This window comes from Saccopteryx leptura, chromosome 1 (assembly GCF_036850995.1).
Source record: "Saccopteryx leptura isolate mSacLep1 chromosome 1, mSacLep1_pri_phased_curated, whole genome shotgun sequence".
NCBI classification, from domain to species: domain Eukaryota; kingdom Metazoa; phylum Chordata; class Mammalia; order Chiroptera; family Emballonuridae; genus Saccopteryx; species Saccopteryx leptura.
The window spans coordinates 104,051,767-104,065,178 of NC_089503.1; the positions used below are offsets into that span (position 1 = coordinate 104,051,767).

At 45.4% G+C, this 13,412-nt stretch overlaps 1 protein-coding gene across 6 annotated transcripts in view; it reads right to left on the bottom strand.

Annotated features, from left to right (window-relative positions):
• The window catches only part of TTC12 (tetratricopeptide repeat domain 12), a 56,346-nt gene extending 45,627 nt beyond the window's left edge, over nt 1-10,719 (bottom strand). For 2 of the 6 annotated variants that reach the window (XM_066372940.1, XM_066372899.1), the window contains exons 1-4: nt 10,667-10,719; nt 9,751-9,933; nt 9,324-9,429; nt 9,069-9,141 (exon numbers count right to left, since the gene is read on the bottom strand). In XM_066372940.1, coding sequence (XP_066229037.1) covers nt 9,069-9,126 — 58 coding nt within the window. In that variant the 5' untranslated portion in view covers nt 9,127-9,141; nt 9,324-9,429; nt 9,751-9,933; nt 10,667-10,719. The other 4 variants (XM_066372931.1, XM_066372914.1, XM_066372906.1 and 1 more) reach the window with 4 other exon arrangements.
• Between the last annotated feature and the right edge of the window lie 2,693 nt (nt 10,720-13,412).

Consider the following 13,412-nt stretch of genomic DNA (forward strand, 5'->3'; position numbering starts at 1 on the left):
TTGATGGAGACTCAGATCTTGCACCTGTCTGCTATCTCAGTGTGGGGTGGGGTAGGGTAGGGTGGGGAGTGGCCTCTCTGAGCATGTTATTGTCTGGGATAAAGCTGCCCCTAGCTCTGGGACTGATGCTAGACACTTCTTTTCTTCCCCATATGTCCAGGTTCCGTTCAAGCTGTATCTCAGAAAGAGTGAGACAGAGTAAGTCCATGTTTGGGCCTTTGAAGAGGAACTGAATGGGACTCCAGCAGCCTCTGTCTCACTCAGCCACAATTCCTGCTCGTTTTTACAGCCACAAGTTAAAGGAACCCTGCTCCTCAGTGGGGACCTTCCAAACCAAGATATCCTTCCCATTTTAAGCAAGAGAAAGAGAGGTGGGGAGTGAGAGAGATGAGAAGCATCAACTTGTAGTTGTGTCACTTTAGATGTTCATTGATTGCTTCTCATATGTGCCTTAACGAGGGGGCTCCAGCCAAACCAGTGACCCATTTCTCAAGCTAGCAACCTTGGGCTCAAGTCAATACTGCAGTAATATAATGTTATAATATATAGAAATATAGAAAAACATGGAAGATATATAGAAATAATTAGGATATAATATTAAAAGCAACTAAGGAAATTAAATAGTTATGCTGTCTGGATAGGAATTAATACAGTGTGTACAGATATGATAAACAGACTCTACCTTTCATGCAGGGTCCAGTTAGTGTGTGTGTGAAGTTATATACAGATAAGAAGTAGCTTGATATCATAACTCTGTAGGTTAACATAAACAAGAAGCTTTCCTAGGAACACCTTAAAAGTGGCTTGAGGTAACATTTCAGTACATTAACATAAAAAGGGCTCCCTGAGTGGAACTCCCAAGAAGGTGGTTTGAGGTGATAATCCTGTAGATTGACATCTGTTAGAAGGTATAAGCCAGAAAAGGTACTAAAGCTAAGGGCCCCCCTTGCTGTGGTCAGTCACCCAGACTCCAACGTTGAACGTGGACTGTCTCCATGCCACTCTGACCAAGGACAGTCAAGAGGAGCATGCCGACAGGGCCCCCTTAAGTTGTACCCAGGCACACCCAAAAAAGATTCATGAGTAATAAACTGCCTGTGTGATTCTTGCAACTAATTTGTGTGTTGGTTGTGTCTTTCCTCTGGTGGCAGTTGGTGTCGGCACTGATGAGTAGAATCCTCATAGCCGCCTCAAGAGTAGTCTCGAAGAGGCTGCCAGCCCTGCTGTTAAGCAGGAGTGTCCCACTGTGCGGGGAAGTCAAATTGAGGACACCTGATCAACGTAGAGCTTGGGCTCTCTATTGGGACAGTTGGTGACCTTGGGCTTCAAGACAGCAACCTCTGAGTTCAAGCCAGCAACCATGGAATCATGTCAATGATCCCACACTCAAGCCGGCTACACTGAACTCAAGCTGCTGAGCCCATGCTCAAGCCATCGACCTCAGGGTTTTTAACCTGGGTCCTCGGCGTCCCAGGTCAACATTCTACCCACTGAGCCACCACTTGCTCAGGCTCCCTCCTCATTCTTATCCACCATACATGGGTGTGGGGCCAGCCCAGTCCTCATCTTTGCCCCTCCTACCACGTGGCTTCTTTAAATCCCTAGTTGTAGGGCTTCTATTCAGTTAGATTTCAGGCAATTCTGCATGATGGTTGTTCTGTAATTTAGCTGTAATTCTGATGTGGATGTGGGAGGATGTGAGTCCCTCCCTGCATTTACCTATGCTGGAAGTCTTATGTCATGTTAACAAACATCCCTTTGGCCAAACAGTCACGTGGGCAACCCAGATTCAGGAGATGGAGCAACAGACCATTCTTGATGGGAGGAAAAGAATTTGTGACCATTTCTTATGATCTACTAGAATATTTGTGTATTTGTTACTGGTCCAAAAGTACATCTGCCCGACACTTTAAAGGCCAATATTCAAAACATCAGAGTTCGGAATAAGAATAGATTTATTGATCAAGAAGACACCCACGTGAGAATATGGGAGACTGACAGGTTCCTCAAATCCATCTTTTCCAAGCCAAATATTTAGGCTTCCTTTAAATCAAGGGAAGGAAAAACGGAGGGGCAAGAGGAGACCAACAAACCCAGACGTCTGGGCACTGACAGGGATCTGAGGAAGAGCACACAATCTCTAAATCTTTTTGTTCCCCTGACAATCTGAGTCCAGTCTTAAGTCTCCTGTAAATCTTTGATAACAGACACTACTACAGTGTGTCCATAAAGTCATGGTGCACTTTTGACCGGTCACAGGAAAGCAACAAAAGACGATAGAAATGTGAAATCTGCACCAAATAAAAGGAAAACTCTCCCAGTTTCATACCTATTCAGTGCAGTTCAATGTGGGCTCATGCACAGATTTTTTAGGGCTCCTTAGGTAGCTATCCCGTATAGCCTCTATAGACTCGTCACTGACTGATGGCCTACCAGAACGGGGTTTCTCCACCAAACTGCCGGTTTCCTTCAACTGCTTATCCCACCGAGTAATGTTATTCCTACGTGGTGGTGCTTCGTTATAAACACACCGATATTCACGTTGCACTTTGGTCACTGATTTGAATTTAGCGAGCCACAGAACACACTGAACTTTCCTCTGTATGTCCACATCTCAACTGGCATGGCCGTGGGCTGCTCCGCTGTATACATGGTGTTACATCATCATCTGTGCATGCGCACATGCTGCCACATCATCCTACAGAAACTGGATTTTCCTTTTATTTGGTGCAGATTTCACACTTCTATTGTCTTTTGTTGCTTTCCTGTGACCGGTCAAAAGTGCACCATGACTTTACGGACACTCTGTATTTTGTATATCAGGGGTCGGGAGCCTTTTTGGCTGAGAGAGCCATGAACACCACATATTTTAAAATGTAATTCCGTGCCTGACCAGGCAGTGGTGCAGTGGATAGAGCATCGAACTGGGATGCCAAGGACCCAGGTTCGAGACCCTGAGGTTGCCAGCTTGAGCGCAGGCTCATCTGGCTTGAGCAAAAAGCTCACCAGCTTAGACCCAATGTCGCTGGCTCGAGCAAGGGGTTACTCGGTCTTCTGAAGGGCCACGGTAAAGGCACATATGAGCAAGCAATCAATGAACAACTAAGGTGTCACAACGAAAAACTGATGATTGATGCTTCTCATCTCTCTCCGTTCCTGTCTGTCTGTCCCTGTCTAAACCTCTCTTTGACTCTCTCCTCTGTCCCTGTAAAAAAAAAAAAGTGTAATTCCATGAGAGCCATACAACAACCCGTGTACGTTATGCATTATCCAATAAAAATTTGGTGTTTGTTGTCCTGGAGGACAGCTGTGATTGGCTCCAGCCACCCGCAACCATGAACATGAGTGGTAGGAAATGAATGGATTGTAATACATGAGAATGTTTTACATTTTTAACATTATTATTTTTATTAAAGATTTGTCTGTGAGCCAGATGCAGCCATCAAAAGAGCCACACCTGGCTCGCGAGCCATAGGTTCCCAGCCCCTGATGTATATCTTCCTCCACCTCTTTGGGAGAGGCATCTTCTGGAAAGGGGCCATTCTTACAAAAACTCAAGCCTTGAGCACAATTCCTCTAACGATTAGCAACCTATAGCAGGAGCTATTTGCCTGAAGGTCATGGAAACGATGCAGGCTAGAACTAAGACAGAGGCAAAGACTGAGCATTTCACACTTATATATATGTGGGTATTACATCATGTTAAATAAATGGCTTTATAAAATGTGCCTTCTTTTGCAACCTACAGATAGTACCAGGTGATTCACTGAAATTATTGCATATACCATAGCTAATCCATTCTCTTATTGATGGACATCCAGGTTTTGTCATTTTAATTTTTTCTACAGAAAATGCATGCTAAATTGAATATGTACATATTTCCTTGTGCACATGTGACATATTCTTCAAAATATGGCTGTATTGATTTTTACTCCAAGTTGTCTACAAGAGTTTCCATTGCTTTAGTCTTTCTCACATTTACTACTGTCAAATATTTACATTGTTGCCACACTTATGGATGGGAATGTCTCATTGTCTTCATTTACATTTTTCTGAATATGATTGGAATCAAGCATCTTTTTATCAGTCTGCAGGCCATTCTGATTTCCTTTTCTGTGAACTGCCTGCTCCTATTCTTGGCCAATTTTCTATTGGGTTATTGGTCTTTTACTTATTAGGTTTTGTTAATATATTCTGAACTGATTTTATGTATTTGCAAACATCCTGTCTTTGGGAATGCTTTGTCTTTTCATCTGTTTTGTTAAAGAGAATTGTTGAAGAGAATTTCTTTTTAATTTTAATGTGTGAAATGCACCAAAGTTTTCTTTTATGATTAATGCCTTTTGAGTATTTTAAGGTTACAAATACACTATCTTGTGTTGTACTCTAAGTTTTAAAGTTTTGTTTTTCTCACTGAGGTATTTAATCTGCCTGGAGTTGAGTCTGTGTAGGGCACTAACACACTTTGTTGAAGAGTCCCCACCTTCCCCATCGATGTGCTGTGCCATCCCTGTTACTGTATTAATCTACAGGTCTGACTCTGCTCTAGGCTCTTCATTCCACACTGTGGGGTTGCTCAACTTTTCCAACACCAAACATTCATGCATAATTAGCACTGTCTTATAATAAACCTCGACCATCTGATAGAAAGAGCTATCCCACTCCTTATTTTTCTGCAAAATTGTCTTGGTTATTATTTATTTATTGATTGATTGTTCTTAGCTTTGCTCTTCTGTTCGGATGTTGTTAAATTCTAAACAAAACATATTTAGGATTTTGATCTAAACTGTACTGAACGTAGAGAATAATTTGAGGAGAATCTTGACCTTGGGACTTCTAGCTTCCAGAACTATGAAAAAATATGTAGTACGGTAGTCCAAACAGACTAATATACGTCTTGTTGGGTAAACAAGTGATTTTATTGTATTTTTTTTTAGGTTTGCTTCTTGTATTGGGTCTTCGCCATGTGTAGTCTATGGAAGGCTGCCTGCGGTGCTTGCCCTCAGGGTGGCAGATTGCCCGGATTACCTTCTTCCTTGGGAGGGGCCGCTGTTTGCTGGAGAGTGCAGAGAGAGCAGAGTGCTGAGGTTGGTGTGGTGCTATGAGTCCGGTAAAGCTGGAGAATGGGTCGGGGCTTAGGAGCCCTGAGTCAGAGGGAAGCGGTCTTCCCTGCCTGTTTGCTTGTCCGCCGTTATGAGCCTTTAATAAATGGAATGGTCCACCATTTTCTGGCTCCGCAGTTTGTTTACCATCTACACCCAAATCCAATGAGAACTGCAAGGCCACGGCCGTGGCCCCTGGCCTTACACCTCCAATTACACTGAATTAGTCTCTCGCACTTTGCAAGTCACTCTTTGTATCCTACATCATCACACTTGAAATTACTTGGGTAGTGTCTGTTCCCCCACTGGACTGTAGATACCACTAAGGAAGGAGAGGTCAGGCCCCCTACCCCCCTTCCCTGAGGAGGAAGAAACAAGAATGCAAGGGAGAGGAGCCTGCAGGGGCAACTGAGTCAACTAGTTATAGATGTACTACCTATATTTCTCTGAAAGGGTGCCTGGGAACACTTGCTACACAGAGCAAATAAGATAGAACTTATCTGAAAACCCCTTCCCCTTTTCTTTTCTTAAATGCTTTTAAGAAACAATATTTACATGTTAATTTAAAAATTCCAACACTTATCCTCTGAACCCACCTAAACTCATCCTCTAGACCCGTGATGGCGAACCTTTTTATAAAAACCGCCCACTTTTGCAGTGCTGGTTAACCTGGTCCCTCCCGCCCACTAGTGGGCATTCCAGCTTTCACGGTGGGTCAATCACTGAGCCCTCTGGTTGCTCCACTAGGCCCACCATGAAAGCTGGAACACCCACTAGTGGGCGGGAGGGACCAGGTTGACCAGCACTGCAAGAGTGGGCAGTTTTTATAAAAAGGTTCATCATCAGAGCTCTAGAGACAAAGTGGTCACGAGCCCCTTGCATGAAAACCTGTATTCTGTAAAAGGTATATAACCTGTAAGAAAATCACCTTCGGGGAGCATGTGTCTTTGGAGCTACTAGCCCGTGTGCTCCACCAGCTTTTAATAAATTCTCTTTTCCTCTAATAAAGTTATCGAAGTGTCTATCCTCCGTTGGGTCATTTCCTCCTACAATTGTTACTATACTCACTAGTGCTTAGTAATGGATACATACCAAGAACCCAAGAAATGAGGGTATAGAATCCATATACATGTGGCTACAAAAATTGAATTATAATGAAATGATATTTAGAAATTAGTTTCCCAGTAGCACTAGCCATATTTCAAATGCTCACTAACTACATGTGGCTACTGGTTACCACAGTGGACAGTGTAGGTTATACAACAGTTTCATCATCACAGGAAGATACCTATTGGGCAGTCCCTGAGGAACTTTTGAGTATGAATGAGAGGTAAGGGAAGATGGGGAAGCAGAGCTGAATGACAAAGACACTCTGCAGAGTATGAACCATTAGAGCAGGCATCCCCAAACTACGGCCACGGGCCGCATGCAGCCCCCTGAGGCCATTTATCCGGCCCCCCACCACACTTCCGGAAGGGCCACCTCTTTCATTGGTGGTCAGTGAGAGGAGCACTGTATGTGGCGGCCCTCCAACGGTCTGAGGGACAGTGAACTGGCCCTCTGTGTAAAAAGTTTGGGGACCCCTGCATTAGAGCATGTTTAGAGAACTCACAGCATCTTGTTGCTGTCCAAGTGTGGGTTAGGGAGAGGCTGAGTGACAATGAGAGGTAAGGGAAGATGGGGAAGCAGAGCAGAGTGACAAAGATACTCTGCAGAGTATGAACCATTAGAGCATGTTTAGAGAACTCACAGCATCTTGTTGCTGCATAAGTGTGGGTTAGGGAGAGGCTAGAGGTGAGGTGAGGTCATGGGAGGACTGAAGTCCTGGTGAGAGTTTGAAATGTTTTGTGACTGTGCAGAGAATCCAAGCAGAGAAGCGTCTGGGTTACATTTGCATTTTAGATACATTACTCTGTGGGGAGTATAAGCCTGGAGGCAGGAAAAACAATCAGAAGGTTGTTGAAATAGCCTGTGTAAGAGAACAAGAACAAAGGGAGGGCTGCAGAAGACTAAGCTGGTAGGAAGTAGCCAAACTTGATGGGTGATTGACAGGAGGACTGAGCGATGGGAAGAGTCCCATGTGACTTCTAAATTTCAGGACAGGTGGGGAGCCACCTACTGAACCCAGAATGAAGTTGAAAGTAGGAAAAGCCGGTTTTACTTGCAAGGATAGAGGGGGAGGAGATAACTCAATTTTAAAAGCACTAAGTGTACAGTGATTGTGGGGGGACACAGTGGTTATGGCAGCTGGCCCATAACCAGCTGAGATATGAGGGTCATCAGCAAACAGGTGGTGGTTAAAACCATGTGCTTTGATTAGATCACTGAAGAGGAAGATGAGCAGAACTCCACGGCACAGCATTGAGGGACGGGGAGAGAGGCTTATGATGAGGACACATTATAAATATATCATTTATCAAGTTACCCAAACTATTTTATTTTATTTTTATTTATTCATTTTAGAGAGGAGAGAGAGAGAGACAGAGAGGAGAGAGAGACAGGGGGAGGAGCTGGAAGCATCAACTCCCATATGTGCCTTGACCAGGCAAGCCCAGGGTTTCGAACCGGCGACCTCAGCATTTCCAGGTCGACGCTTTATCCACTGCGCCACCACAGGTCAGGCCTTTTCTTTCTTTTTTTTTTAAAGATTTTATTTATTCATTATAGAGAGGAGAGAGAGAGAGAGAGAGAGAAGGGGGGGAGGAGCAGGAAGCATCAACTACCATATGTGCCTTGACCAGGTAAGCCCAGGGTTTTGAACCGGCAACCTCAGCGTTCCAGGTTGACGCTTTATCCACTGCGCCACCACAGGTCAGGCCTACCTACCCAAACTATTTTAAAAACTATTTTATGTTTTGGCCCCACAGAACCTGCTGGAAGCAGTGATTTCAATATATATATATATATATTTTTTTTCATTTTTCTGAAGCTGGAAACAGGGAGAGACAGTCAGACAGACTCCCGCATGCGCCCGACCGGGATCCACCCGGCACGCCCACCATGGGGCGACGCTCTGCCCACCAGGGGGCGATGCTCTGCCCATCCTGGGCGTCGCCATGTTGTGACCAGAGCCACTCTAGCGCCTGAGGCAGCGGCCACAGAGCCATCCCCAGCGCCCGGGCCATGTTTGCTCCAGTGGAGCCTTGGCTGCGGGAGGGGAAGAGAGAGACAGAGAGGAAAGCGCGGCGGAGGGGTGGAGAAGCAAATGGGCGCTTCTCCTGTGTGCCCTGGCCGGGAATCGAACCCGGGTCCTCCGCACGCTAGGCCGACGCTCTACCGCTGAGCCAACCGGCCAGGGCCTGATTTCAATATATTTCTATCAGATTTGTAAGGTTTGTTTCTTTGCTTATGACTATCTTCAGACAAAACTCCCTGAAGTTTGAATAGGAACTGACTGCTTTGGAATCTCTTCAATGTGGTCTGTGGGATCAGAGTACATCCTCTGAGATCCCACTGTCCTAGCTGGGGAAGAGGGTCTTCCTGCCTAGAGAGAGACAGGAGAAGGCTACCCCATGAGCCACAGTGCAATTTCATCAATCCCGAGGGAAAGTCACTTGATTTTTGCCTCTGCAGCTCAAAAACATTAGTGGTTCTACTATAAAACAAGAGGGATCCCAAACTGATCAACAGCGCCTCTGAACGATCTCAAAGGGAACAGCTAGGCTCACTGGCCATGGGGAAATAGAAGCTCATTTTGACCTGAGTCTACAAGGAAGAGAAGAACAAAATGTGACTGTCAGCCTGAATTCCAAGAATTCTAATGGTAACAGCGTCTCTGATGGCAATTAACAGCCAAAAAATACTACCCTCAGGCTCAAATATTACTTGTTTCTTGATAACTTTAATTTCAATTATTTTTTTCTTAAGAGTCATAAACCTGTCAGGCAACCCAGAAATAATCATTTCTTTTTAGTCACTCCACCTCTACAGTAGAATTTAATTTGTGTATGATTCGCTAGTACTTACTGATTTCATCCACATTTTTAAGAAATTTCTGCAAGTCTTTCTCTTGATCGTCAGCCATTGTGAACCAGAACCCCTGAGGGAGGCAGTATAGATGATGAAAATTAATAACAATGAAACATTTAAACAGAATCTGTCAGGCTTATTAGCCTCCTAGGAGCCAAGTAATTATTTTTAAGATGGGTTTATAAATATCATAAATAACAGCAGGGTGATCTATTCCACTCTGACGGCTTTTTAAGTCCAAGGGACACTCACTGATTGTGGTGATACCTCCAGAAAGCTTCCAGTCCACCCTCCACTGGGGAAGGCACCCTGCAAAACGTTTCTCCAAAGCCAAAGTCAGCTGCTGTGATTCGGAAACCTGGGGGGAAGGGGACCAGGAGGAGAGCAGTTAACAAACTTCCAGAGATGCTTGACTTGGATCATAACAGACTGGCTTAGCAAGAAGCTTGGACCTGGCTATGTAACAGGACACCAGAAATACGGTCCAAAACTGTTTAAAATATAACCTGGCTTGTTTCTGAGGCGTGGAGAGAAAGCACAAGTTAGCTGCAGGGATCAGAACTGATAGCACCATGCCCCAGCTCCTCCTCTTCTCCTCATGCTTTAGCTTATGTCCCAGTTGTTCTCAGTGAGAAGATGCACGGTGTGCCAAGTGGTTCCAAAAGGTTCATCCACATACCATAAAAGTCATCCAAAATTTTGTTAAATATACAGACTCCTCAGCCTTGGCGCCAGAGCTTCTTGGTCAGTAAACCGGAAATAGTATTCAGAACTAGATAGTTTCAAACACGTCCCAGGTGACTCTGATTTACAGTGAGGTTCAGTAGTCTTTGCAATGCACCGGTAACTGGGAATTTGAAATCTGCCATAAATAAGGGGTGAGTTACTCAATTTCTGAGACTCCATCAACGACAGGCTGTGTGACCTCAGCTAAAGTCACAACCTCTCTGAGCCTCAGAGTCCTCATTCACTCTATGCAAACAATACACTTCATTTGCTATTCTGAGAATTAATTTCAAACTCCAGGCATGGTATGGATGGTAACTACGAGGCACCCTCATCTATAAAACGGGAATGAGGATGTGTGGCTTAAATAAAAGACTGCTAGGATTCTTTCTAGCTCTAACATTTTACACATCCACGGGACCTCCTGAAGAGTTGACTCGCCCAAAGTTACTAGGGGCTGAAGCAAGGCTGGAACTCTCAAGGGTGCTCCGCCCTGTGCTCTCAGGGCAGAGATCTGAGAGCGCGCAGGGCCGGGTCAATGAGCCCACTGAAGCGCCGCGCAACGCCACGCCACGCCAGGGGGATGTCACCCAGCAGCAGCCGCAGCCCGCGGGGAGCCGCGCGGGAGCCCGGAGAATCGTGGGCCCCATTCGCCCCACCCCGCGGGGCGCAAGAGGCGGGGCGGAGGCACCGTTGCCAGGCAAACGCCCAGTAGCGTCCCTGAGTATCTGCGCTTGCCGTGGAGGTCCCAGCCCGCAACCGAAATCGCCCCATTTGCTGAGGCCCAAACCAGCGTTCTCTGTTCGGCTCTGACAGTCAGATCAGCACCAGATTGCAGGGCACACTCCGGACCACCCCGCGGCACTAACCTGTAACGGTCAAGCGAGGAAATGGCGGCTGTGCGTGGGCCGGGACTGACGCGGGGCGGGGCGTCTACCGGGCGTGACCAGGGGCGAGAGGGAGGGGTGGGCGTGGTCAGGAGCAATAGGCGGGCGTGGCCAGTGGGCTCTTCCTTAGACCTGGAGTAACAATATACTCAGCAACCACAGACACTTGCACATCTTCAGAAGTCACTTCCATCTTGATTACTGCTACATGGACCTCTATCAGCCCAGACCTCCCTCCAAACCCCAGCCCTGTAAATTTGACAGGATTATTAGACCATGAATCGCTTGGGAGCAGGGATTTTGTTTTATTTTGTTTTAGTATTCCCAGCATCTGGCGCTCAGTGGGAGTTCAATAAAGATTAATTGAATGAATGAGTTACCCTCTTGTTCAGCACTGCAGTGTAGGTGGCGGAAGCCGGGCAGGTCCACATTGGATTTGGCAGATGGTAGAGAAACTGCACTGTGGAGCCCCAAGCGTTAGGGCCATTCCACTTAATAAAGTCTCACAATGGCGGACAAGCACACAGGCAGGGGAAAACCTCTTCTCCAGCACACAAACAGCAAGAATGGCTCCTCATAGTGGCAGGCAGACAATCCGCCACCCACAATCCCCCATCTCTCTCCAGCGCAAGCACCATAGTCTTATATAGGCTATATACACGTGGCGCTGCCACACCATCACGTACCATTCAGGCGAAGTGCTTGTGGCCAGTACCAGAGAGCAAGTCTAACACAGCTGCCCCACAGGCGTGGAGGAAGGTTCCAATCTGAGTTATTCTAGATCAGGGTAGTCAACCTTTTTATACCTACCGCCCACTTTTGTATCTCTGTTAGTAGTATAATTTTCTAACCACCCACCGGTTCCACAGTAATGGTGATTTATAAAGTAGGGAAGTAACTTTACTTTATAAAATTTATAAAGTAGAGTTACAGCAAGTTAAAGCATATAATAATAATTACTTACCAAGTACTTTATGTCGGGTTTTCGCTAAGTTTGGCAGAATAAACCTTTATAAAACAACTTACTATAGTTAAATCTATCTTTTTATTTATACTTTGGTTGCTCTGCTACCGCCCACCATGAAAGCTGGAATGCCCACTAGTGGACGGTAGGAACCAGGTTGACCACCACTGTTCTAGATGGAAAAGGAAGTGTGTAGTGTCTCTACTTCAGGCTTCCCAGAAACGTGCATTGTGGGGGACAAGCATTGTTTTTTTTTTGTTTTGTTTTTTGTATTTTTCTGAAGCTGGAAACGGGGAGAGACAGTCAGACAGACTCCCGCATGCGCCCCACTGGGATCCACCCGGCACGCCCACCAGAGCGAAGCTCTGCCCACCAGGGGGCGATGCTCTGCCCCTCCGGGGCATCGCTCTGCCGCCACCAGAGCCACTCTAGCGCCTGGGGCAGAGGCCAAGGAGCCATCCCCAGCGCCCGGGCCATCTTTGCTCCAATGGAGCCTTGGCTGCGGAAGGGGAAGAGAGAGACAGAGAGGAAGGAGGGGGTGTGGAGGTGGAGAAGCAAATGGGCGCTTCTCCTATGTGCCCTGGCCGGGAATCGAACCCGGGTCCCCCGCACGCCAGGCCAACGCTCTACCACTGAGCCAACCAGCCAGGGCTGGGACAAGCATTGTTAAAGTCACAAAATGAGTTCTTGGGTAAATCACATACTAGCCAGATTGATCACTTTAAAATGTTAACAGTCCTAGTAAGCCCTGTAGTCTCTGGGCTATCTGCAAAGTGAGCAATAGACCTTTCTCGTTATAATTCACAACAATTTTGGACCTGTTTGATATGCAGCATAACATAGCCCTTCATGGTTTGTTTGTTTGGTTTTTTTTGGAGGGGGGGGGGTATTTTATTTTATTTTTGTGTGTGTGATTTTTAAAAGCTAACTTCAAATTGTGTTCAGGCCACATGATTTGATCGACTTAGGTCTCCATGCAGTCACCGACTTTGAATAAAAGACTCCTTTAAATTTGTACTTTAGTGTGGAGAACATTTGTGTACTCTCGCTGGTTTCGTTACAACAGTCTCAGTACCAATAGTCACTATTTTATATTAGATGTTCGGGGATGGAACCCAGGACATCTGCATAGTCCTTCATGTCTAATCCATTCAGACCATTGTTCTTTACATGCTACAATGACAACATTTAGTGACATTGTACACAATTCTATACATAGATTGTGATCATTGTGATTTATATTTTAATAAGGTGACCAATCGTCCTCTTTTACAGAGGACAGTCCTTCTTTTGTAAGTTCCATGCTCCCTTGAAAAGTGTCCTCCTATATGTCCTCCTTTTTGATATTGGAAGACTAGTCTGTAAATGTGCGTATTCAATCAATGCAGAGTCGATCCATTGCGTGTGATGTGACGTATTTGTATTTGACATGACAATTATCAAGGATCAGTACAGTGCAGCAAGACGCAATTATGAGATGCATGTGCTCCATATGGGAGACTTTGAGAGAGCACACGATATACCGAGCATGCAAATGGCTTTGTGTACTTCTAACTGAAACATAACATGGCACATACGACATTGTAGATTCACAATTATTTCTTTCTCAGTAAATATTCAATCACAGGTAAGTGTGATTGCACACGTGAATTGTACAATTCACGTTTTATTAATTCATTATCTACTTAATAATTTCCAAAAATGTATAATTTTATTTACAAGTATTTTCTCGAAATTTGAGTTTTAAAGTGGAGATCTAACCTC